The 27,671-nt window shown below is 39.0% G+C and overlaps 1 protein-coding gene across 1 annotated transcript in view; it reads left to right on the forward strand.

Moving 5' to 3' along the window:
- The window catches only part of CARMIL1 (capping protein regulator and myosin 1 linker 1), a gene marked incomplete at its 5' end in the record, with an annotated part of 315,787 nt that overhangs the window by 175,825 nt on the left and 112,291 nt on the right, over positions 1–27,671 (forward strand). Inside the window, 6 exons of the mRNA XM_082664795.1 lie at positions 529–623; positions 12,613–12,699; positions 20,215–20,318; positions 22,720–22,797; positions 22,940–23,016; positions 26,010–26,114. Of these exons, the coding sequence (XP_082520921.1) occupies positions 529–623; positions 12,613–12,699; positions 20,215–20,318; positions 22,720–22,797; positions 22,940–23,016; positions 26,010–26,114 (546 nt within the window). The remainder of the gene's footprint in view (positions 1–528; positions 624–12,612; positions 12,700–20,214; positions 20,319–22,719; positions 22,798–22,939; positions 23,017–26,009; positions 26,115–27,671) is intronic.

The raw sequence follows: 27,671 nt of genomic DNA on the forward strand, positions 1-27,671 counted from the left end.
AGTGTGTTATTTTACGTTAAACACACCTGAAATAGTGATTTTGACTTTTGTTAAAATATAGCGCTAGCGACTGTAGCCTTTAAATTCAATGATTAGGGCAGTCAGTTTTGCGTTCATGATTATTGCATGAAATTAGAACTGATACAGTGAATAGCCTACTGTACTTTTCATGAAAAGCAGGTTCAGTTCAGGATTTGTTTTTTAAGTCATGAAGGAGCCAAATAGTACTACTAATAGCATCCTGCAGTGTGTCTTTAAAGGGGCAATTATATATTTTCTTTTTTCTTTTGAATGAGATTTTGACTGATCAAGATGAATCATATTCTAGCTATGGCTTTACAGACTCTAATGAGGATATGAACTAGGGTAAATAGATTGGTTCTTAACAAATATATGATACATAGGTTAATATTGTAAAGAATGCTTTTCTCTTTTTAGATTTCACCCTAGCTATTCTAGCTTTAAATTTTTTATTTGAGCAGTTTTACACTTTGTGTTATTTCATCTGACCGTTTTGTTTACTTGCAGAGATTTTGCACAAAAACTGGCCAGTGCTCTAGCACATAATCCCAACTCAGGACTCCATACGATTAACCTTGCTGGCAACCCACTGGAGGATCGAGGTACCGTAACATCTACGTGACCATTGATGCCAGAACTGTAAGAGGATTAGGGAGTTTTAATTGAGCCACGCCTGAAGAATAGTGTCAAGCTTAGTTGTAATTATGGTATAAATGCTGCTGATGCTCTTGTTGGCTTCTAATTCTTTCCACCCTTTTGTGAAAATACTCGTGCTACAGTTTTATCAGCTGATAAGCTATTCTTGAAGTGACACAGATGGAAAGGAGGATATTATTTTTATTTATTATTTTTATTGACGTCTAGTTGATTTACAATGTTGTGTTAATTTCTGCTGTACAACCAAGTGATTCAGTTATACACATATATACATTCTCTTTTATATTCTTTTCCGTTATGGTTTATCCCAGGATACTGAATATAGTTCCCCGTGCTATACAGTAGGACCATGTTGTCTATCCATTCCAGATGAAATAGTTTGCATCTACTAACCCCAGACTCCCAGTCCATCCCTCTCCCCGACCTCCCCTCCCCCTTGGCAACCACATGTCTGTTCTCTATGTCTGTGCGTCTGTTTCTGTTTTGTAGATATGTTCGTTTGTGTCATATTTTAGATTCTACGTATAAGTGATATGGTATTTGTCTTTCTCGGAAAGAGGATATTATTTTTAAACTATTGTATTGGTTTTTTATTGCTGGGTAACAAATTACCAGAAACATGGCCGCTTAAGGTGACACAGATTTATTATGACACAGTGTTTTGGGGTCAGAAGTCTGGGTAGAGGTTAGGTGGGTTCTCAGTGCCATGAGGCAGAAATCAAGTTGTTAGCTGGGGCTGTGATCTTACCTGTGACCTGGGGTCTTCCTCAAGCTCACTGGTTGTTGGCAGAATCAGTTTCCTGAGGCTGTAGGACTAGGTCATTATTTTCTTGCTCGCTGCTTGCCCGGGACCACTCCCAGCATCTGGAGGCTGTGTTCAGGTCCTTGCCATGTAGTCCCCTCCTCTCACAACATGCCTGTCTGCCTCGCGTTCCAGGCCAGCAGAAGCACATCTCTCTGATGCTCTTTCTTTCAGTCTGCTCACCTGTTTGAGTCAGACCCACCCAAGACAATCTCCCTTTTTTTTTTTTTTTTTTTTTTTTGCGGTATGTGGGCCTCTCACTGTTGTGGCCTCTCCCATTGCAGAGCACAGGCTCCGGACGCGCAGGCTCAGCGGCCATGGCCACGGGCCCAGCTGCTCCGCGGCATGTGGGATCTTCCCGGTCCGGGGCACGAACCCGCGTCTCCTGCATTGGCAGGCGGACTCCCAACCACTGCGCCACCAGGGAAGCCCCAATCTCCCTTTTCATTAACTCGGAGTTGACTGATTAGTAACCTAATCACATTCATAATATCCCAGCATATTCACTGGTCTGCCCACACACTTGAAGAAATTATAGTGGGTGTGTTTACCAGGGGGCAGGAATCTTGAGGACCATCTTACGATTCTGACCATCACAAATGTTTTTAAATTTTTAACAAGATTTGAATGTAAGAATAGAGAGAAGTTGAAGGACTAGATTTCATGATGAGGCAAAAGAAGTTTTCATTACAAGTGTTTGTGTGAGTAGAGGGAAGAGTCAGTAGGTTTAGAAAGTGAAACTTGAGAGTTTGAATTCACAGTAGGAGAACGTTGATGGATGAGGTTTAAGATGAAGTAGCTTTATCTCTAGAGAGATTACTTCCTTTTCATTATCTGTTGCAGGTGTTTTCCAGCATTGTTGAATAAGGGTCTTTCATCTTGTGATGTTATATATTCGATGAGGATTAATTATTCAACTGAGCTGAAGATACTGATATAGACATTCAGCTCTGCTTTTTTATTCCTGATATTGACATTGTTCTTCATTGAAAAAGATACCCATGTGGTTTCCAAACAAACATTCGAAGAGGAACTTCACAGCTTCTGAAGTAGTGAACCTAAAGGAAGGTTGAGACTGAATTGGAAAACTAGTTCATGTGAAAGACACTCTCATAGATACATAGGGCAAAGCTGAAAATAATGGAGACATATCCCTGCAACAGGAGTTTCTCTGGGGTTTAGTCTTTTCTTTAAGAAAAACAACTGTTCTATTAGTCGAATGCCACAAAGAGGTGACTATAACAAAGTGGAAACCATTATAGATCACCTTTTATAGACATGAGGTCTGTTTGGCTTTTGTTTTTAAGATGGAAGGGACTCGAACATTTTTCTCTACTGGCAGGACAAAATCAGTAGTTGTTAAATGCCAGTTGCTAAGGATGTGAAATCCAGAGTGCAGTAAGGGACACTCCTTAGTGATCAGGCAAACACAAATTCAAACCACATTGAGATACCACTTCAGAGCCAATAGTTTGCCTATAATCAACATAAGTGTTGGAGAGGATGTGGGAAATGGGAACTCATGCATTACTGGCAGGAGTGTAAAATGGGGCAGCCTCTTTGGATACTGGTTAACCAGTTGCTTCAAAAGTTAAACACAGGGGCTTCCCTGGTGGCGCAGTGGTTGGGAGTCTGCCTGCTGATGCAGGGAACACGGGTTCGTGCCCCGGTCCGGGAAGATCCCACATGCCGCGGAGCGGCTGGGCCCGTGAGCCATGGCCGCTGAGCCTGCACGTCCGGAGCCTGTGCTCCGCAACGGGAGAGGCCATAGCAGTGAGAGGCCCGCGTACCGCAAAAAAAAAAAAAAAAAAAAAAGTTAAACACAAATTTGCTTGATGACCCAGCAGTTCCACTTCTAGGTGTTACCCAAGAGAAATGAAACGTATGTCCACAAGAAGACTCGTGAATGAATGTTGATAGCAGTGTTACTCATGATCGCCCCAAAGTGGAAACCCAAATGCCCATTACTGGTGAGGGGATAAACAAAATATGGTGTATCTGTACTGTGAAACACTACTCAGTAGCATGAGAGAACGTGGCACTGATCCTGCCTAAGACACGGTTGAACCCCCTGAAACGTTACGCTCAGTTGAAGAAGCCAGACCCCAAAGACATCTTGTTATTGTTTGGGTTTGGGAGGCAGTGAGGGGCAGAATGAGTCTGAGGCCCTTCATCTTTCTTGTCATGTGCGTCATATGCCCTGAGGTGCAGCCCTACTGGACAACCTTGTCTATTGGACCCTCTCCTTTGGTTTAAACTCCTGCAACAGTGCTTCCTTCATTCTGCCGCATTGTAATTAGATGTGGATGTTTCTCCACCAGCTTAGTTCTCTTCCCTACTTCCGTCCATCATTCTTTCCTAACCTTCGAAGACACACTACATCTAGCCTAAGACCTTGTACGTAATCAATAAATATTTTCTTTAAATTTGATTTCATTTAATCGAATTCCCTTTTGTGGTTTTTAAATTGCAGTTGAAAACCATGGTGAAGTTTATAGAGATTTCTTTTGTACAGAGTCAGAGCATGTATTCAGAGATGACATTTGCCTGCCTCTTTGCTCCACTTTCCTACCTGTGTGACCTGATTTTGTGCATCTTTTCACCTACCTGCAGTCTGTTCCCAGGTGTTAGAACCATGAATCCTTCCAAGGATGTTTTCCACAGCTTGATGCGTAGATACCGACTCTTCGGGGTGTTTTCTGCTCACTTACATTCAAGTTTTGACACTTCTGACACATTTCTGCCCCCTCTGATTCATTCGTCGCTGTGTTTGCCGGTGCCCTGGGACAATTGCCAACACCTGTATTCCCCACCTTTTTTCACTCTTGGGGCTGACCCTTCTGAACACAAATTCTTTATGGGCTTTTTTTTCATCCAGGCTAAATATCTGAAAGTGATTGGTAGCTTTTCTGCTCCTGGATGGAAAGTCCACAAGAAATCCAACTGAGTGTAAAATATTTATAGAAACTTCAAAATAGGGAAAAATGTTCATGACTTTTTTTCTGAGCTTTTCAATGGAAAACAATAAAAAAGCATGGAGGAGGAGTTTGCAATTGAATTGTTCAGTCTTGAGACCGAGCCCAGGACGATTATTTACAAGGAATTGCAAAGAAACACAAGGCAGTTTGGCAGCCTCGAATTCTGAGGAATTTAAGCACCAAGTGGAATTTGATTTTGTACCTGAACCATTCTTTCAGGGACTTATTTGGAAACTCTAGAGAGGAAGTTTGGCTCCTTGCTTTGTGATATGAAAGTTGATGCAGCAAAGCCCTGATATTTACAGCTCAGCTTCCCTGTCAGGCTCATGTGCAGAGGACAGGCAGCCTTCTGTTGTTAAGGGGCTTGGGGTGGAGGAGGTTGAAGTATGATTTAGTAGGAGGGGTGTAGTGTGTATGGGCAACGTTTCCAATGCTGGATGCCCTGCTTCTGCTCTGCGAGAGCCCCACAGGGCAGTGAACGGACCACACACAGGCAGGAGCTTCTCTTATCCTGTTTGTGGGGCCGGCCCTGCGCCCCAGCTTGCTCTTGGCCTTCTATCCCAGTGTGTTTTCAGATTGTGGGTCAAGACCTGGTAAGCATTAAAAAAAAAAAAAAGAAATAGAATAGAAAATACCAGAGTGCATTTTTCAGGAAATTTTGGGTTTTAGTTTCCTATTACATGTGTATGTGTTTATTTTGCTATGAGGTTCCTGCATCATGATGACAAATCTCTTTCTTTATGTGGGTCATGGTTGAAAAGGCTTGAAACTCCCTGTTCTAGCTGAACTTCATTAACTAGTTCTGTGGTGAGTCCTCTGGGCTGACCTAGTATCTGAACCAGGGTGTTTCAGTCATCACCTCGTGACTAATCCTTTGGATCTGATGACTTTTTGGATCAAAGTTGAGTGTTTTGGGGGAGTGCAGCTCTTCTCTCTCTGCTCATTTCACACACTTTCCTTCCCTAAATGTCACAAGCTCTGTGTTCTGTTCTCCCTAGTTACCCGTCCCAGTTATCCTAGATTTTATGATCTTAGTCTCTTCAGGAATGTCTGTCCTTATTTCCTCCCCTCACTTTGTTCTAAATTGGATTATTTTGTTTAAAGATGATTTAGAATCCTGTCTTGGAGTGTTTTTCTTTTGGAAATGTTGACCTAAAGCACCCAAATATTTTATTTTTTCTCCAGCCATCTGGTGGTGGCTCTGATTTGATTTTCTGGATGAGACAAGATAAATAGATTCTAGAATTGTCCCTTACATTTTGGGGTGCTGTAGATCTTTCATATCTCAGTGTATACCAGTGGATTCTGCAGTCAAAATACATAGTTCAAATCTGGGCTTCTCTACTTTACATCTGAGTTTCCTTGGACTAGTTACCTAACTTCTCTATGCCTCAGATTTCCTATCTCTAAAATAATAATAGCACGTCCTACATAACGGTGTTCTAAAGATTAAATGAGATAATACACATAACAGCCATAAGAATCGCCTGTCACATACTATACACTCTCAATAAGTGTTAACTTTTACTACCATATTTGATTCATAAAATAGTCTTGTGAAGTTAAATAGCACAAATGTTATTATTCCCCTTTAGAGATGAGGAAACCACGTTTACATAATTTGGAAAAGTTTGCAGAGTCATACCTAGTACCGACAGACTCTTGTTCAGAATTGCCTTAGTGATCAATCAATCAGCCTCTTATACTGTGGTGGGGATTTTCTGATTTGGCTGTCTAGATTTCCCTTGGAAGTGTAAGGAAATAATTTTGTGTATGCGATTTGGAAAACATTGGCTTTTTCCATAGCACGTCAATGCATTTTCTTAATCACTTTGATATTTAAAGAGGCCAGGTTTCTGTGCGACAGCTACTCAGCAGAAAGTACTTTTGTTTAGAGTCATGATTTCAGCCATATTTAATTGATATTTTTATGGTTATACAGGGTAAAACAGTATTTTAAAAACTGCATAGATTTGGATTTTAGGGCATTCAAAAATTAAGTGTGTTGACAGTTTTTTCCCACTAGTCTTTTATTCCTATATTCCTAGTTCTTGAATCTCTTTCTCTCAGTCTTATTTTTGAAATGGAAATACTCCATCGTGTTTTATTTATTTACTTAGTTTTTTTTTTTAGTGTTTCTGAACTCTCCAGGGAAGCCATTGGAATTAGTAGAGATCTAAAGATTTTAACTCTCACCTGTGTTCCGGTATCTACAGTGTCAAATCTATATCCTTTCTAACCGACAAGAAAGAGGTCTTTTGTTTCCCTGTATCATGTTGCTAGAACTCCATAGCAGGATTTTGTTAAATTATTAATATTATGCTTCCGGTCAACCAGGACCCACCTTAAACCGTTTTTTCCAACCATGTGAATCACACTGATTCCAGAATATCAAAATTTTAGAGTTTTATATGTTATTGTCATAGGCTTTTAAGTACATGCATGATTAATGGGTTAAAACTGCAATGTCAAATTTAATTTCCTGTCTTAGGAAGTTAATTACATCAGATGGCAAATTATAATTCTAAACATTTTATAATTACTTTTTTATTAGTCATAAATATTTCGATAATAGTTTTGTTTTGAAAGGAGAAATAAAAATTCGACCATTTTTTTCTTCTAAATTTGACACATAGTAAAACAAAAATAAATTACAAGAAGGGTTATTCATCCAGTAAAGTGTCCAGATGAAAGCTTTTGGTGATAAATTTCGTTTTAATTCACAGCTCTGAAGGCTAAGTTTTGCTTTATTTGGGGGGCAGAATTGAATAGTTTTGGCCAGAGGTTGAAAACGTCTCTTCTGTCCTTTCTTTGTGGGGAAATGTTTTCTTGGTGATCAGTTTCTTCCATGGCACTGTTGAGTAACTGACTTCAGGAAGTACAAGGCAGGTTAATTTTTTTGTTTTTCCTGAGATTTTGGCTGCCAGGCACCCTCAATTCATTCATGTTGCCAAGACCCCATTTCTGAAGTCTGCCAGAGTGGAGGACCCTTTGTGTAATAATCTGTTACGTTTTTATCAAAAGTGAATTTAGTTTTTTCATTTTCAAAAAACTGAACAGTACTGGCCCCAGTTATGCCTTTCATTCCATTAGCACTTAGCAAGGGTGTTTCTTTAAAGAAGAAATATAATATATTTATGAGTTGTGGATGCCTAGGAAACTAAAACAAAACATTTCATCAAGAAAAAAAGAAGCTAGTAACTTAGTCTGGGATTAGATAAAAAATACTTTAACTGAACAATCTTGTATCTGAGACTTTAGTCCTTTTTACCTTTAATCCTGCTTTCTTTGTTTAAAATAAATGCTCAAACATGACTTTATTCACCTTTATTCTAACTTAGGAGCTTCACGTTTTATTACTTTCATTACTTGAGGGTGTGATAGTTCTATTTCTAGAGAAAAGTATTGTTGGATTATTTATTCTTTTTTGTCTACCTTCCTTTTTAAAAGGAAGTTTATGATTAAGGAACGAACAGATGGGTGGGTGTCACCAGTAGTGTAAAATAATTGTTCCATTCTGGCCTTGCATTTGGTTGTAGGCATTTACAATTTTATGTGGTGTTCCAGGTGTGTCTGACACAAAAGAAAATATTGAAAGTTTAGAAATTATCATTTTCTCAAAGAACAAAGCAAAACAACTCAAGTCAACCTGAGTGAAACAAACTTGAAGTTTAACTTCGATCTAACAGATATTTTCAGCATGATTTGGGGATATATATATCCATTTTTAAACATTGTCGTAGCATATACTTTGCTGAGTGAAAAAATACGTGAAAGAATTGGTCCTGAGTAGTCAGTGATAACTCTTGTCAATATTTAAAATAAGAATCTGGTGTCCTTTCCTCTTCCATACCTAATTTTTTTTAAAGACTTAACTTTTTTAGAGTAGTTTTAGGTTCACAGCACAATTGAGAGAAATGTAGAGAGATTTCATATATTCCCTGGGCCCACATAGGCATAGCCTCCCTTGTTATCAACATCCATCAGCAGAGTTAAGACATTTGTTATGATTGATGACCCTCCATTAATGCATCGTAATCACCCAAAGTCCATAGTTTTCATTAGGGTTCACTCTTGGTGTTTAATGGGTTTGGACAAATGTATAATGACATGCATCCCTCATTATAGTATAGTATCATGCAGAGTATTTTCACTGCCTGAAAAATTCTGTGTTCTACCTGTTTATCCTTCCTCCCCATGCACCCCCATACCCAACCCCTGGCAATCACTGGTCTTTCTACTGTTTCCAGAGTTTTGCCTTTTCCAGAATTTCGTGTAGTTTTCAACTACTATGGGTAAATACCAAGGCGTGTGATTGCTGAATTACATGGTAACAATAAGTTTAGTTTTATAAGGAATCACCAAACTGTCTTCCAAAGCAGCTGTCCCATTTTGCATTCCCACCAGCAATGAGTGAGCGTTCCTCTTGCTCCACATCCTGGAACATTTGATGTTGTCAGTGTTCCAGATTTTGGCCATCCTAATAGGTGTGTAGTCGTAGCTCATTGTTGTTTTAATTTGCATTTCCCTGATGACATAAGATGTAGAGCATCTTTTCATATGCTTATTTGCCACCTGTATATCTTCTTTGGTGAGATATCTATTAAGGTCTTCGGCTCATTTTTTGATTAGGTTGTTTATTTTCTTACTGTGGAGTTTTAAGAGTTCTTGTATATTTTGAATAACAGTCCTTTATCAGATGTGCCTTTTGCAAAGATTTCCTCTCAGTCTCTGGCTTGTCTTCTCATTCTCTTGACATTGTCCTTTGCAGAGCAGAACTTGTTGATTTTTTAAAATTAATTTATATTGGAATATAGTTGATTTACAATGTTGTGTTAGTTTCTGCTGTACAGCAAAGTGAATCAGTTACACATATACATATAGCCACTCTTTTTTAGATTCTTTTCCCATATAGGCCATTATAGAGTGTTGAGTAGTTTCCTGTGACATACAGTAGGTTCTTATTATCTATTTTATATATAGTAGTGTGTCAATCCCAATCTCCCAATTTATCCTTCCCCCCTCCTTGGTAACCAATAGAACTTTTTAATTTTAATGAAGTCCAGCTTATCAATGATTTCTTTCATGGACTGTGCCTTTGCTGTTGTATCTAAAAAGTCATTGCCACCCACAGACATCTAGATTTTCTCCTCTGTTATTTTCCGCACCTAATTTTCTGAAGTAACTTTTTTCATTGAAGTATAATGTACATTGATAAAAGTTTGTAAATCCTGTAATGAATTTTTACAAGGAGGATGCTCTTATGCAGCCTCTACAAAGATCAAGAAATAGGACATTACCAGCACTACACAAGCTTCTCTTTTGTTTTGCCCCACCCTTCCCCTCCACCACCTGGAAAAGGTAACTACTATTCTGACTTCTGTTATGATAGATTAGCTTTATTTATTCTGGAACCTCACCACTATAGAATTATATAATACATACTCTTTTATATTTGTCTTCTTTTGCTTTTCTTTGTTGAGAGGTTTTTAATAATAGATTTATTATTTTCTTAAATAGAGATTATTTCTTCTTATGTAAATTTTGCCAAGTTGTATTTTTCATGTGGAATTTCTTCTAAAATGATACATTTTTTGATCTGTAGATTTTTTTTATACCCTTCAGTTCTATTTGTAGTGTCTGCAGGATCGCTACTAGCATTCTGTTTTCATTTCTGATTTATATAATTTGATTTGATCCTTTTCTTTCTCTCTCTTTTTTAAAGTCTTGCTGGGATTTATTAATTTTATTGGTTTTTTTTTTTTTGAAGAACAAGCTTTGTTAAATTTACTTATTTTATGACTGCTTTCTGTTTAATGATGTCTTCTCTCTGTTATTTCTTTCCTTCTGTTTATAGGGATGGAGTGAGGATAAATTTGCTTTTTTTTTTTTTTTACACATCTTGAGATGAATACTTTGATAATTAGTTTCCAGCTTTTCTTCTTTATTCACATATGTATTTAGGAGTATAGACTTCACTCTAAGGAGGGCTTGAGTTGTATCCCCAAAATTGGATGTCATAATTTTTAAAATTTAAATAAAAATTTTAAAAAGATTTCCATTGTGATTTTTTTTTCTTGGACTCATTTGTTATGTAGGAATATATTGCTTAAGTTCTAATTATTGGGGGATTTTTCTAACTGTAATTTTTTAAATAATTCCTATCTTAATTCCATAGTAATGGTAGCAGTTAGAGAACATACTAATAGTTTGAAAATATACTCTGTATGATTTCACAGAAGTTAAGGAATATACTGTTTGTTGAGACTTGCTTTATGACTCAGTAGATGGTCACTTTTGGTAAATTTTCCTTGTGTATTTTGAAGAAATATATTCTGTAGTTATTAAGTACAGTGTTTTAAATATATCAAATAGATTTTTTTCAGTATGCTCTTGATATCTTGTATATTTTATAGCTTTTTTTGTCCATTTATCAGCTACTGACATAGATGTGTTTAAAAATCTCCCTCTATTGAGTGTGTGTGTGTATACACACATATATATGTATAATAATACGTGTATTTTCTTTTTTTGCCATTAGATTTACTTTATATATTTTGAGACTGTGATGTTCAGATTGTGCAGATTTAAAACTATTACATCTTCTTCATTAAAGAAATATCTCATTTATCTCTAGTAATACTTCTTAAAATCTAACTTGTTTTATATTATTACAGATAAACTAGCTTTCTTTTGGTTAGATTTGCAGCATATATCTTTTTCCATGCTTTTAGGTTCACTTTGGAATACATGCATTTCTAAGTGTGTCTCTCAAAACCATCTGATATTATTGTTTAGCTAATCCATCTTTGACTTTTAGTCTGAATACTTAGTACATTTATATTTAATGTAATTATTGATTTATTTGTGTGACAGTCTACTGTATATCTGTTTTCTCTTTATCACTTTTTTTTGTTGTTCCCTTTTCCTCTCTCTTTTTTTGACTTTTGGATTAATAAATTTTCAAAATTTCTCCATCTTTTTCCTCTCTCCCCTCCCACCCCAATACATTTTACAAGAATGTATTGACTAAATATCAGTCCTGTTCCCTCTCTGCAATTAATATTATGGATTAACATTTTCAAATCTCTAGAAATATTTTTAATTAAAAAACCTGTTTAACATTATTTAATCCAGTGATTGTCAAACTTATTTTGGAAATGCTGTGGGAGATAGGTAGGGTCTCTCAGTACCCTACCATCCTTGGGGAAATGCCCATCTAGAAGCTTCATCAAGCTGAATGACGTTTAGGTTATTGCTAGAGTAGTACGTATTAATTGATAAAATTTATATGTAATTTGGGGTTATGTGATAGGGCAGCAGCCAGCACGGTTGTTCCTTATTGGTGCCTGGAGTTTGGGACCATACAGTTAATACTGTTTTAGGATTCTTCCCAAAACATGCCCCCTGGGAAGGTGATAACTCAGATACAGCAGGAGGTTGGTTGAAGGACCTGTTGGAAGAGCATACATTCATCTATTACTTATTTCCTCCCAGAAAAGAGTCTACATTCATTACAGTCCTTGGGTGAGTGAGCTGGTTTTCACAGTAGCCCACTCTGGCCATTAAATTTAGAGACCACCGGATTTTTATTACTGTACATTCCTTGGGATTAATTTTATGTTACCAAGCGTAGGTTAAAGGTAGTTTAAAACATGCTCTGCTGCTTTGTCTGAGGTTGTTAGCCATAAGCCAATTAAATATTGGAAGTCATCTGCTTAAAGTGAAGCCGTTATCTGAATAGTTAACATCACATTGTTTTTCTTGACAATAATTAAATAGCATGCATCCGTTCACCTAGAAGAGTGATCAGCTCATTAAGACACAGGTTAAAAAGAAAAGAGTCGAAATTATATCACTCTTCCCAAGACTATTTGCATTTGAAATAGCACTATGAGGAAAGGATAATACTTGGTCCAAAGAAAAACATCTCTAATGGTAAAGTTTCGATAATTGTGCTTTTCTCTTACCCTATAGGTAGGACTGAAAGTAAAGGAGGCATGATGGTAGATGATTAGAAAACAGTGTCTAACATTAGAAAGAAAAAACGATCACTTTAATTGGAATCAAAGTTAACTTTCAGGCATTGTAAAACAAAAGCAATCCTAACAACTTAAAAATTCTAACAATCCCCCTTTTCCCTTTCTTTCTCAGGTGTGTCGTCTTTAAGTATTCAGTTTGCCAAACTCCCAAAGGGATTAAAGCATTTAAATTTATCTAAAACCTCATTGTCACCTAAAGGTACAGTATATCTTATTTACTTAACTGTGTCTATAATATTTCTGCTGCCCCATGGTACCTTACATAGTTAGAATTAATACTTGTTGTGTATCTGCATTTAAAAATGTAGTTGACCCTTGAACAATGTGCTTTGAACTTCCCGGGTCCACTTACATGCATATATTTTTCAACAGTAAATACTACAGTAGTACACGGTCCACAGTTGGTTAAATCTGTGGAAGTGGAGGAACCGTGGATACAGAGAGCTGACGATTAGTTACACGCAGATTAATCCCCACGTTGTTCAGGGGTCATCTGTATGTGTATTATAGTACTCTTTTAAGTACTTTTAAGATAAAGAAGTTATCTGATTGGACTTCTGGTGTTCTAAAGTGAAATGCTTTCAGAGTAGAGAATAATTTTCAGGTATGCCTGTGGTCTCCAACTTTTTAAACTTTGAGTCAGGGAACGCTCACCTGGCTGCTTCCTGCCTCACATTCCTAGAGGTAGCTGGTTGTGTTTTGCTGTTGTTGTTTTTTTGATTTAGCAATGTTTTGTTTGTTTTTATTGATGTATAATTGACCTACAACACTCTGTTAGGTCCAAGTGCGTGAGATAGCGATTCGATATTTCTCTACATGACAAAATGGTCACTACTGGTTGTGTTTTTCTTGGTTCATCCTTGGAAAGACATCAGGCATCCCCACTTCCCCGTTCCCCCTTCCCCTCCAGATGGACTGTCTGCTGCACAGAAAACAGTTGGGTCTAACTGCCCAGTCCTAGTCACCACTGTAGCTCTACCTGCTCTATTTCCTGTCCTGGAAATGGCCTTTCCTTCCCCAGGTTCTTTCCTGACTCCACTCACCATCCTCTCAGTTTTTCAGTTTTGTTCTTATTTTGCTACATCAGCACCGTCACAATAATAATTAAAATCTCCCTGCATACGCCGTGCCTTTGTATAAACTTCGTATTCTGCTTGAAAAACTTGTCTTTCATCTTGTATAGGGAAAACCTCCATTCTTGCCTGCCTTCTGTGTTTCTCTTTCCTGTGCATCTCCTTTACTACTCACACAAAACATCCCACTTCTGACACCTCTGGTCACCAGATGTGTGGAAGTTTTTCCCTCACAACAGGCAATTCTCTGTGACACCACCTGGGTGGCCTACAATTCAGCTCGGTATCTACCTGGAGATGGCACGAGATCCTGCAGGTTAAGGGCTCAGTCCCACAAGACTGCCATGCCCCCCGACCGCCTTTAGATACCAGTTCACACGCCCAGGTTATCAGAGGTTCCAAAGACCCCCCTCCTTGAGTTTGGTTAATCTGCTAGAGTGGTCCGCGGAACTCAGGGAAACGCGTACTTACCTTTACTAGTTTATTAAAGGGTATGATAAAGGGTACAGATGAACAGCCGGATGAAGAGATATTTAGGGCGAGGTCTGGGGGGGGTCCTGAGCCCAGGAGCTTCTGTTCCTGTGGAGTCGGGGTGTGTCACTCTCCTGGTGTGGATGTGTCCATCAACCTGGAAGCTCTCCAGACCCCATACCGTTGGGATGTTCATGGAGGCCGCATCACGTAGGCGTGGTCAGTTATTCACTGCATTTCCAGACCCTCTCCCTTTTCTGCAGAAGTGTTGATGGGTGGGGGTGGGGCTTCTCAGCATGGCTTGGTCTTCCTGGTGACCAGCCCCCATCCAGGAGCCCACCAGGGTTACCTCATTAGAGCAAAAGATGCTGCTAATACTCTTACCACTTAAGAATTTACAGGAGTTTAAGGAGACCTGGGTCAGTGTCAGGGTCAAAGACAAATATTAGAACAAGGGATGTTTCTAGTGCTCTTATCACCTAGGAAATTACAAGGGTTTGAGGAGCTCTGTGCCAGGAACGGGCATGGGAGGCAGAGACCCATATATATTTTCTCTTATCTCACACATCTCCAAATATTCTTGGAGAGCTTCAGTTTATTTTATAAAACCCTCGTCTGTGATCATCTCTTCTGAGACGTCTTATTCCTGAGGCCTCAACAGAATCAATTTCTCGTTCCTTTCTAGATCATATCTAACATTATTGTATAAATGTGGTGTCTTCCCTACTTGAAGGGGGCTCTCCTTGCAGCCTCTGTATCTCTCATCTCCGTATCTCCAGCACCTGACATAGTGCCTGGACCATTGTGGGTGTTCAGTGAAAGTTTCTTGAATTGAATAATCTCCCATTCCTTAACTATATCACTATGTTTTGAGGGCAGTATGTGTAGCAATGGCTGGTTCTCTTGCAGATTGCCTAGGTTTGAATCCTAACTTTTTTGCTTACTATAAATTTGCTTTTACAATCTCTTGGTTGTACCTGCCTATTTGTAATATGGAAATACGAGCATCTGCTTCATCAGAGGTGTGGGATTAAATGGGTTAATACGCATACAGTGCAGTTTTTGGCACAAAGGGCCGTGCTGTCCCTGCCGCCATCATCTTCTTCCTCTTCCTTCTCCCCTCTCCTCCCTCTCCTTCTCCTCCTCCTCTCCTTCCTCCCTCCCTCCCTCCCTCCCCCTCCCTCCCCCCTCCCTCCCTCCCTCCCTCCCACCTTCCCTCCCTCCCGCCCTCCCCCTTCCCTCCCTCCTCCCCCTCCCTCCCTCCCGCCTTCCCTCCCTCCCTCCCACCCTCCCTCCTCCCCTCCCTCCCTCCCTCCCGCCTTCCCTCCCTCCCTCCTCCCCTCTCTCTGTTGTGTGTTTTTATGTGCTTTTATTTCGCCTGGGACAACCGCAGTGTCACACCTACAAATCTGGTGAATGACTGCTGCTCCTGGAAGATTCAGTTTCTGTCTCATTTTCTCTTTGAAGCCTCTCAGACAGCCTCCTCTCACCACACCCTGTGGGACTAGATGTTCCCTTCTCTGTGTTCCATAGCACAGGAATTTGTAAATTCCTCAGTTTTAGTGCGTCTCCCATTGTATTTTGGTTGTGTCCTAGCCTGGGAGGTTCTGGATGGTAAGGGCTTTGCCTCATTCATTGCCATGTCCCTGGCACCCAACACACTGGAAGTTCTCACTAAATGTGTCGTGGATGCGTGGGTGAAGCAAAGTGGTCCCGGAATGGTTTTCTGTCCATCTAGTCATACTTTATTCTGACCATACAGTTTCACTGAGTGATTTGAAATTGGGGGTGGTTCCATACGTCCCATGATTTTATGTGCACACATTTGTACCCACATGTTTAAGATGAAGGCATAAAAGCAACTTTCCAAAGGGAAACATTTCCCTGGGAGCCAGTGTTTTCTGTCTTGTTGCCTGAAGCCATCTACAGATCTTAAAGCTAAGTGTGTGTGGTCCCTTTTTGTTATCACTCTTCTACCGCAGCAAATTAGTTTCATAAAAACCTTTTTTTTCTGATGATTATCGATGCATTGCATATTTATGGTAAAGATTTAGAAGATACTGAAAAGTATAAACGAGAAAGCAAAAATTACTTGTAATGCCAGTACCAAGCCATTACAAGACTGTCACCGTTGACAACTTGGTACCCATCCTTCCACACTGTTTTCTGCCTGTACATAGTTTATCTATATACATACCTACAAAAAACACTTACATGCATATATGCGATTATACTGTGCTTACTATCGCATAAGCTTCCTCCCCTGCCCCCTGTAGTAAATTGTGATCATTTATGTCAGTAAATACTTGGTCCACTTTCAAAGGCTATGCCATAGTTCAGCGTATGCAAAATGTTCCCTAATTTATTTAAATGATCTGTTGTACATTTAGATCATTTAAAATTCTTCAGTAGTGCAAAGAACACTAAAATGACTTCTGTATCCAGTTAATGGTCATGTGTTAATTTCTTCTTTAGGATAAATTCCTGTAAGTAGAATTGCTAGATCAGAGTTTGCAAACATTTTTGTTTGTTTGTTTGTTTTGCTGTATGCGGGCCTCTCACTGTTGTGGCCTCTCCCGTTGAGGAGCACAGGCTCCGGACGCGCAGGCTCAGCGGCCATGGCTCATGGGCCCAGCCGCTCCGCGGCATGTGGAATCTTCCCGGATCGGGGCACGAACCCGTGTCCCCTGTATTGGCAGGCGGACTCTCAACCACTGCACCACCAGGGAAACCCAAGAGTTTGCAAACATTTTTAAAAGCTTTTTCTGATATTTATTGTCGAGTTGTCCTCCAAGTATTTCATATAACCCTCTTTACACTCTCACTGTCAGTAGATATTGTTCTCTTTTTTAATTGTTTATCAAGCATATGAACAAAAGTATTCTGATATTTTAATTTTAGTTTCTTCAGTTATTGCTTAAGTAGCTTTTCCCGCCTTGTTCCTTAGTCACTTGTATTTCTTTTGGAGGAAATTGCTAGTCCCCCCTCCTCTGTTACTGTTCTGTTTAGAGTGTCAATTTTTTTCTTTATTCATTTGAATTCTCCACACATTAAAATGTTAATCATTTATTATGTGCTTCATAAGTCTAACTCTTTTTTTAGGTAGAGGTTTTTTTGTTTTTAAACTTGATTATATTTATTTAACTTATTTGTTAATTACTATAAGACAGATAGAGGGTTGCTGTGATCATTGATCCTTCTGAGGGCAGGTTTGGCTTCTGAGGCACCTGAGTGCCACCCACTCACTGATGCCCTGTCCCTTCCAGTGTGATGAGAGTGGGCAGAGTCCCTAGGCAGAGCTGGGTTCCTCAACTTCCTTGTGAATCAGGACAGCTCCCCATGCCCTATACCCTTCACAAATAAAGATCAACACCTTTATCTCTTCTCTGCAATAAAATGTGTTTGAGAATTAATATTGTTTTATAACGTGACCCAAAGAATTTTAAGTTGCCCTTCCTAAGATGTATATCTTGAAATGTTGTTTTTTTAAAAAATTGATTTCTTAAAGGTTTTCAGTATTCTTGCAGACTGTCACAAAGGATCTGAAAGGTTCTGCAGGTTCAGAATAACTCAGATTAAATGGCAGTTTTAAGCTTTTGCTGAATTTGACTCACATTTGTATTTTTGTTCCACGAAAACATTTATATTCATGGCTCATAATTCAAGACAGATTTTTTTTTTTTAATCTGCCCATGACATCCACACTGTCTCCAAATATCCTTTCTCTTCCTCAGATGTTAGCTAAGTGATAGTTTTCTGGATTTCTAGTAAATGTCCTGCTGGTTGCCAGATTATGTCAATGCAGGGCCATCTGGTACCACCTTTCTCCAGCTGTAAACACTCCAGTAATAAATATGAAGATGGTCAAAATCACTAGACAACCAGCATCGACAATAGCATGAAAATCTGTGCCTAGTTTGGGTTGGAAGAGCCCTGATTTTTTCCATCCTACGTTTTTGTGATTTCCTGCTATTAGTGTGTTATTAACACAGGCCTCATGTGGATGTAGGCTCCAGAGGTGGGGGAGGAAATCCTTCATTCTGTTTCAGTAGCTTGAAGCTGATCATGATAACATGATTCTCTCCCAGTTCTATTCAAATGTTGGCCAACTGCCAAGCGCCCACGCTTGGCAAGGAGCGTTTTGCTGTCAAGGCTAATTTCACCTTCTAATTTCGGAATTTATTTATTGAGTTTTGTTATACCCCACTAGGGACATAATTTTAAAAATGATTTTCTTGATGAGAGTCTGATATTTTCCACAGGTTTTGGACTCGATTATTCCATTTCAGAATGCATTGATACTACCAATAACAGGACAAACTGAAGGGAGTTGGTCATTTAAACAATCCTAGAAGTTTCCTCCAGAAATTAACCTTTTCTGTGGGCCATTGCGAGTTCCTTTTATCTAACACAATTAATCAAATCTCTGCCTCCTTCACTGCAAAGCTCTTGTCTCTTACCTCTTTGATAGCATTGACGTCGCTAGATTATGATTATTCAACTGTCTGGGTCTCCCACTGGACTGGCTTTGAGAGGGTGAAAGGGTATCCCCTGGGTCTCAGAAGCCCACGCCTGGTACACAGTAGGCCTTAAATAAAGATTTGTTGTGTTGAATAAATACTCGTGTAGCACTGGCTTTTCATCCTGGAATTTATTTAGCTTCTTTCGTGGTGGTCTTTGAACTTTTTGAGGGCAAAGAATGGGTCTTATTTACACATATCTCCCGAATCCCCAGCATTTGATAAACGCGTTATGAGCGCTTAATACATGTTGAGTTGATGGCCAAGAAATTCTTCCATGTACTTAAGTAAAACATTTTCCCCTCTCTGCCTCTGAGTCTTCTCTCTACAAACCCAAATGGACACTCACCATCAAGAAATGGCTCAGTAGCCTTTATTGGACACACACTGGAGTTGGTTCTCTGTAACTCTCCAAAGCTGAAGGATGAGGTAGTGACCCCTCCATGAGTGCCATGCACCAAACATTCTAAACGTGGAGCAGAGTACTTGTAACCCTCAGCTTTTTTTTTTTCTTGGAGTGCCTCCTTGGGTCCTGCAGCCATGACCAGTTCTGGCCTGACCCTCGCCCCTTATCCTGATGAAAGGCTCTGTCCATGTGCAGGCAAAAACCCCGTTCCCTGTTTCCCTTTCGGGTGGTTAAGATAGGCCGGGATTTTCACGAAGAATTTTACTGAAAAACAAGAAAAACAGAACGATTTATGAAAGTATACCCACCTTAGAAATAGCCGTATTTCCAAAATATACGATTTAGAACCATGGACTTTCAGTAGAAACATGAAGAGCTTTGCAGTATCCATATCCCAGTTATCTGAAGAATAATCGTCAGTGATAATTGTGTGTATTGACCTCTTTGAATCCCAGGGAGGGACCAGCCTCTTCTGGGCTCCCATTTTGAAGTGACCTGATGAAAATCTACCCACCACAAGTTCCTGACTAACAGGCCTGTTTCAATTCCTGTTACCCACAGATAGTAGACCATACCTCTCTCTGCACAGAATAATCTTACCCTCCTCCTGTGTTCATTCTTTGTTTTTTGAGGTGGTATTATCAGTTTATTTCAGTTGACTTGAACCATTTATGTTATGTATATAGTGTGTAGAGTGTTCATTATCAGTTTTTCCTTTTGATTGCTTCTTCCATGGTGTACATGTCATTAGCTCTTTGTAAAGTCCATTTCAATCTAAATTTTGCCTTGAGTATATAATATGTTAAGTAGAGCAGTACATTCCTGTATTAACTTCCAAGTACTTTCAATAGCCTGAAGTACCTGAATTTGCATCTGCATGCTTTCAATACTGTACATTAAGGCAAGAATCACCTGGCAGGATTAAGAGAAGGACGAAAATGCTCAGTTAGACTGCTTGCGTCATTTTAAGACTTCAAAGTAAAATCCTTTCCCTCCACATCGTTAGAAGTAGAGCAAAATGAAGTTGATTCTGTTTCTTTCTCCTACTCGGTGAGTTGGTCGTGTCTGTGACTAACCTGTTCTTCCTGTCAGAAGACCATCCTAGAGCTGCCTTTTGGGGACAGGGCTTATGGTTAACCTCAGTCCTGCAAGTTGGTGGGGCTGCTAGACCATTTAAAGAAACTCACAAACCTCATTTTGGTTCCTGGAGTGAAAACTGAGCCTGGATCTCATCAATGTTGCAGGGGTGAATAGCCTTTCTCAGTCACTCAGTGCCAACCTGTTGACCGCCACCACTCTTAACCATCTGGACCTCTCAGGGAACATCCTTCGCGGAGATGACCTCTCGGTAGGTTTTCTTTTCCTTACTGCCATCTTCAAAGAAGCTGTACTTACTAACCCTGGAATAATTTCGAAACATATTTCCCCACATCTCCCTTTATCATGACACCTTCAAATCATTTAGTCATGAGCTTATGAAGAGTTTTAGAGAAATGTTCCAGAGCCTTCCTTTACTAAGTGTAGAGATTTTATCCCCCCTCACTTAAGATTGTTGAAGTTTAAATTCTTTTTGGAAATACTTTTTCTGAAAGAATTTTTTTCTCCACTTCAAAACATTATTGCACCTGTTAAAATTGCCTGATAAGAAAGATTGGAAACGTAAAATGAATTATTTCATCATTAAATAATATTGTTAAGAAGACTGGTGGCTTTTTAAAAACATGGTTTGTGATGGAAAGGGGATATTGGGATGAACTTCAGTCCCATATTCCATGATTACAGTAGAAAGGGGGAGGGTTAGGAGTCAGCTGGGGCCACTCTTGAAAGTTTGAGTGTGAAGGCAAAAAGTTTCCCCTCAACTATAACAAGATTTTTCATGCAGCTGAATCAGTAATATAAATGTTTGGCAGATCTTATTGATACAGTGAATTAGGTATGATCTCATTGCCAGATGGGGTGAATGGTCCCCTCTAGTCACAGGATAGAATTTAGAAGAAATGCTCCCTTACCAATGGGGTGGGACCCACAGCACATGGACCTCTTCAAAGGACCTTAATTTACATTTCATTGCTTTATGGGAGTGAAAAACACTATGACATGTATTCTCATTTCTCTTCTGTTTTCCTTTCCCTGTAAGACAGGGAATGTTGCCACAGCCCTCTTTGTAGTTATTTTCCTCTCCCTTACACTTGAACTCATTTACATAATATTAGTACTTGCTTCCTGGTGTGCCGTGACTTTTTCAGTGTGTTGTCCAATTGTAGTTGTCACTTTCACTGATGATTCATAAATCTGCTCCCTCCCAAGATGAAACAAGGAGTCCGATGTGAAACCACCCAAACATTACAGTGACAAACTAGCAGGATAGAGAGAAAGGTAAAAGAAGAGCCTGAAGATTAAACAAGAAGGGTGCCAACATAGGGGCATTGATGGTCACCCAAGACAGCAAAGTAGCCAGCCAGGAGTCCTGTCCCAGCTCGCCTCTGGGGAAGGGCAAGTGGAATGATGAAGCCGAGTGACGGTGGGCTTCTAGCCCCGACAGGCTGAGGTTCTGAGAGCCATTCAGCAGGTGCAGGGAGGGGCTTACCTGGCCCTGTGCTTTCCAGGAGAGCAGCCTAGCAGGGACTGCTGGAGAAGTGTTGGCCAGGTTGGGTCTTGTCACCACTTGAGGGTGACTAGAGCTTCCCCAGCTGGTGGCCAGGAGTAAACTCACAGGGCCAGGCAAAGACAGAGAGTCAGATCTTCATTAAGTCAGAACAAGATTATTTTTCTGAATCAGAACTTTTCATAATACAGTACATTGTATGTCTGATTATTCTAAAACATTTACAGGCCAGTCTTTTGCTATTCTGAATTCCTTGGTCAAGAGGAGTTTTCTCAAGCATCTATAGCTAAGCTGCTACACTTACGAGTCTTTGCCAAGGACTAGGACCTCTCAATGTAGGCTTGCTTGTTTTTGCAAGTATCTCGTGGCATCCAGTGAAGCAAAGCAGAATTCAGCTGTTTGCCTGGTGGCAGGAGCTGGGATTTGGTGGCTATTGGTGGATACTGGCGCCACCTGCTCACACAGGGCTATTAGAGAATAACACAGTTCATTTTATTGTTTGGATAGCCTTGCATGGGGATGAGGGTATAGTCTAGGCATTGTGACACTCTAGAAACTGGAGGGTCTTAGTTATAAGTGAGATTAAGAAAAAAATAAAAAGCCTAATAGTGCTGTCAGGCCCTTTCTTGTTAGATTTTGGAAGTAACTAAGGATAGAAAAATTATTTTCTTGAACTGAAGAGAGTATAGCCCAAGACCACCATCCTGTGGTTCAAATTCAAATTAGTGGCTCCTTAAACACTTTCAAAAGTGATTAGCATTTTGATAGGGTGGCTGCAATTCAGGTGGTATTTCAATCTCAGCAGTTAAAATTAATTAGCACTGTTCCAAATTGTGTAATAAAAATGGAGCTAATCAGGAAAACTGAGCCATGGGTAACAAAAAGGGGGTTTGGTAGCCAGGACTCCATTTGGCCTTTTTAAAACTTAAACATACTTTAAAATATTCTTTGGGATTTTGCTCTCAGGGAAGGTAATGGAATGACAGAAAATTCTGCCATTCTCTTGGGAAGAGTAGAGGATCATCCTCAGTGGATTTGGGCAACTTGTTTTTAAAATATTAACTTAACATCGTGTGTGCACGCGCGAGTGTGTGCATGTGTGTTTCTGGATCCTAACATATTTGGTTTTTGCTTTTTATTCAAGTCCATGTACAGTTTTTTGGCCCAGCCAAATGCCATTGCTCATCTGGATTTGTCCAATACAGAATGTTCCCTGGACATGGTAATATTTTTTTATATTGCTCGGGGGGGTCTCAAATATGGGGGTCCCATATTTAGATGGAAACAATGGGCTTTCTTCCCAATAAAATATTCTCCGAGTCCTAGAAATATTTGAAAATAAGAGAGCCTTGTTTCTTTCCCAGGTCTGTGGAGCTCTTCTCCGTGGCTGCCTTCAGTATTTAGCTGTGCTCAATCTCTCCAGAACTGTCTTTTCTCACCGGTATGGATTTATTCCTGCTATCATTGTCATCTAGGAGTGTCTTTCTCTCAGAGAAAGTTGTAGTGAGATGAAAACAGAGTGATAAAGGGTGAATGTTGTGCATGAAAGGGGATGGTCCTGAATCATTATCTATGAATATTAGACCTTGAAAGTTCAAGTTTTTATTATATCTTTTTTCCCTGCAGGACAATGTTATTATCAGTAACTCCAGACTGCCTATATGAACGATGTAATAATGTACTATTTCTCATATGTGGACAGGCATTCTCTCTTAATATGGTAAAGACCCTTTTAGAAACTTCTATGGGTGTTTCTCAATAATGCACTTTGAATTAAGTATCAGCTGTGTCTGGGAGATAAAGAGAATCGTCACCCCAGAGCTCATGCATTCTGATTTGTAGAAGTGGAGGGCCCGCCTAAGTACCTCACTTCTACCTTCCCGACTTAGAATTGTTTGCAAAATCAGGCAGTAGATTAGAAGCAAAAGTATTCACACACAGCAGCAACTTAGAATGGCAGAATGCAGAAAAATTATGAAAAGTACATGGGTTATGTAACTGTGGAATTCTGGAAGCATCTAGTGTATTAATACAGTTCAACACTTACCATTTGTAATTATTACCACAAGTCGTAAACAATATTTTAGTCATTATATGCTCTTTAATAACATGGAGAGTTGCTTAATATTAGAAATACCTCCTTTTTTATTGGTTAACTTTTTGAAAACTTTACATATTCAAAGGGATAACAGTCACTTGTTTGGAAAATTCACAATCCAGCATGCTTTATTCTACAATTATGCCTCATAGTGAGTTATTCTGTATTTTAAAGTATTCTTGGTCCATTACTTCTACAGTATGTAAATGTCTATGATAGCAAAAATATGCCACGTATACCTCAATAGGATAAGATCAGAGAGAGTAAAATGTACGAGATAAAATGGTGGGAGAAGTTGAGAGTTTTCTAAGATACTTTATTTCAAAGGCCTTAGAGGGTATTAACTTGACCACCCAGACCACTCATGTATTTGAAGTCAGCTTATGAAGCCATGCTTTGGTGGAGCTATAATAGACTGAGGAACGGGGTTAGAAATGATATCACAGGTGATAAGGATTTTCATCTGATCAGCTCTTTTGAATTCATACTACTGTGAATTCTGTGATGACTGGTCCTAAGTAGAGCTATTAAGCTTATAGAGCTGGAATTGTGCTAACAAATTTCCTTGTCTTCCAAATGAGAGGCTGTGATTAAACTGTTCAGTACCCACTACCTTACCTAGATATAACCATAGAAAGCCCTTAGTAATTACGTAGAAATTGCTGCATTTACACTGAGTTGTGGACTGTTAGCCAGGCTATTCATACTTTGGTTCACAGATAATTTCATAAGTGTAGCAGTCAGGATAGGTCAGATTGTTCCAGTAACAAATGATCCCCCCAACCCACCACCCTCTCCACAGCTTTCAGCAACAGCAATTTTGCGACATGTGCCTTTTGCGTTAGCCACATCACTCTGGGAGGTAGAGCAGCCTCTTTCTAGTATGTTGACAGTCACATAGTAGAGGAGAAAGGATCCTGGTAAAACTTGTCTCTGGAAATCACACACATCACTTCCACTCACATCCCATTGTACTTCAGGGAATACAAGGCAGGTTAATTTTTTTGTTTTTCCTGAGATTTTGGCTGCTAGCCACCCTCAATTTATTCATGTTACCAAGACCCCATTTCTGAAGTCTGCCAAAGTCTGCTCATCAGAAAAAGAATGTATATATATGTATAACTGGGTCACTTCGCTATACAACAGTAATTAACGCAACATTGTAATTCACCTTTACTTCAATTATTCAATTAAAAAAAAAGAAAAAGAAAATGAACACGATATACAAGCGTCTGTCGGGGACCAGAGTTGTTTTGAAACGTCTAATATGTATTCTACCAGAATTCTCTTTGCTCTTAAGTGTATTTTTCATCCTCTTAAATAGATATTCTGGTTGCTTAGGTATTTCTTCTCAGCCTGAAATTGTCCTGTTTTAAAACCTTTTTCAAATATTGACAGGTTTCCTAGACCTCTGTCCGTAAAATATTGTTGAATGTTCTGTGGTTGAATTCGACCCCTAGGACGGCCTCTGCCCTGAGAGTCTATGATTCCCTCCACAGAATATGAATAACTCTCATTGAATAAGCGTTTACAATGCATCAGGATAAGTGCTGTACTTACTCAGACCTTCCAACAATTCTATCAGATAGAACAAAACAAACAAAGCATTCGTATTCCAATTTTGACTCTGGAATCTTTTCTTAAATCCTCATAGTGTTGACTCTCTTCTTATTGAGTTGTATGATTTGATTCATATACTTCCCACTGGAATAGCAAGGGGACGTCTTTGGAGGTTATAAGCATTTCTTTTTGGAGTTTTGTCTTTATTCTAATATTTGGCCTGAAATAATTAGATCTGTGATATGGATATAAGAGCCGAGTAGGATACTTGTCATGCAGGCTTCTTGCCAATCAGACTTGAGATCTGGTCACAATCCCGTTGCGTCTGAGACCTGCTGCATCTGAAAACATAGCCAAACACAGGTAGTGATCCTTAACAATCTGATGCCACCCAGTGGGAAGGCTCTTTAAGTTGGTGAGAAATATGTATCTTCTTTGACTATTTCTTAAAAATTCAAATATGGAGTTTCCTGAAGAACTGGGGGGGGGGGAACACAATGAGTTCTTTGGCTACAAAGAATAGGAATAAAATGTTTTAAAGACTTAATGACATTTCTTAACCTCTCCTACATAATTTTCGAAAGTACAGTGAATTAATTTATTTAACTTTCAGACATTTTGTTTCTTTTTACCTTTAAATTTCTACTGAAACACAGCCAGTTCATGGATTATTTCACAGGGTTTGAATTTACCGATGAATAATTGTGCCAGTTTGGAAGTGGGGTGCAGAGATGGAAGTTTAACTGCATGTAAGACTCTCATGTTTTGTTTTTCAGGAAAGGAAAAGAAGCACCCCCATCTTTCAAGCAGTTTTTTAGTAGTTCTCTGGCTCTGATGCAAATCAACCTTTCAGGCACAAAACTGTCTCCTGAGCCCTTAAAGTGAGTGTTGAATTCATTTTTTCCAGAGCGTTTTAAAGTTCAATTTGTTATTAGGAATGTGCTTGAGGGAAGGGAAAAAGACATACAATCCTAAGACAGACAAGGCAGATAAAAATGCCTTTTTACTTTGGGTCACAAAGGAAGTCAAATTCTTTCTGAGTACATTGTATGCTGTTGATATTATTGCATCTTCTATGAAAAAAAATCTTCCTTTGGTTTGTGACCTTGGCAGTAGTCACTGATCTATAAAAGTTGTGTTTCTGGGTACCATCACCTTTCTTTTGACCTCTGTTCAGTCCATTTTAGGTATATTCTTGTGTGCATTTTAAAATCTATTCTCAATATTTCTACTAACAGTAATAATCAAAGGCTATACACATGTGTGCAGCAGAAACAATTTTTAGGTGCTTTGTTTTCTGAATTACCTAGGTATCTATTTGTTTGGTATTTTTACTTGGCAGGCAACTTATGGGTTAATATCCTTAGTGTAGGTGTCATGGTAAAGTTGAACTTTTTAGAATAATTTGTTATCCTTGAATTTCTTTTCACCATTGCCAGAAATAATCAAAAGGACTATAGAATCTAATTCTCTCTGAGTCAAAAGAACATTTTCAAGTAGTTTTGAATATCTACGTTGTCAGGTGTGTTCAAATGTATGCACAGATTTCTCCTTTCCTCAGCTGACATGTAAATCAGCATTCAATTTGTTCCCTTGCAATTTGTATGAAATGTTAAAATCAATGTCTGCTACTCGTTCTACTAGAAAATTAATCATCTAATTTGTAAGTTGCCTTTTCTTTGCTTTTTGAGAGGTGTGAGATTCTTGATTAGTTTTCTACAAAGTACCGTATGACTAAAACAATGGAGGCCTTTAAGAACAGTTGATCCACCTGTGCAAAAAAAAATCCTGATGTTATGGCGGCCTGTTTTTTAAAAAAAAGAGGAAGAATTGAATCTTTGTAATAGAGATCTCTAAATATAATAGCTGCAAATTGTAAAAACATGATTAGGCTGTATGGATGTTAATAAAGCTATCAGCATCAATATTCTAAAGGGGATCCATTATAATTTAACCATATTCATTCAACTGATATTTATTGAGCATTTACAACAGACTAGATGCCAGGAAGGCGCTGAGTAGAAAGCAAAACCAGACTTGCTTTTATCCCATCATATCAGCGGGAGATTAGCATATTCAAAGTAGTTTTAGTGATAGGTACATGGTATGCTAATTCAATGTTGCTGGTTCCTGTAAAAGATAGAGTAGTTCTTCATTGATTAGTACAATTGATTTTATAGAATAATCCTCACCACAACAACCCTGGATTTACTGTACTTTATTATAGGTCGGTGTTAAATCTTGTGACCTGTTGTTATTTATGTTGATGTTTAATAATAAATCAGTACTGGCAGACCTCGGAGATGTTGCGGGTTTGGTTCCAGATCAACTGCAATAAAGTGAATATTGCAATAAAGCGAGTCACACAAATTTGGGGGTTTCCCAGTGCATTTAAAAGTTATATTTACACTATAGTGTAGTTTATTAAGTGTGCAATA

This window comes from Grampus griseus, assembly GCF_964374135.1.
Source record: "Grampus griseus genome assembly, chromosome: 10".
NCBI lineage: Eukaryota > Metazoa > Chordata > Mammalia > Artiodactyla > Delphinidae > Grampus > Grampus griseus.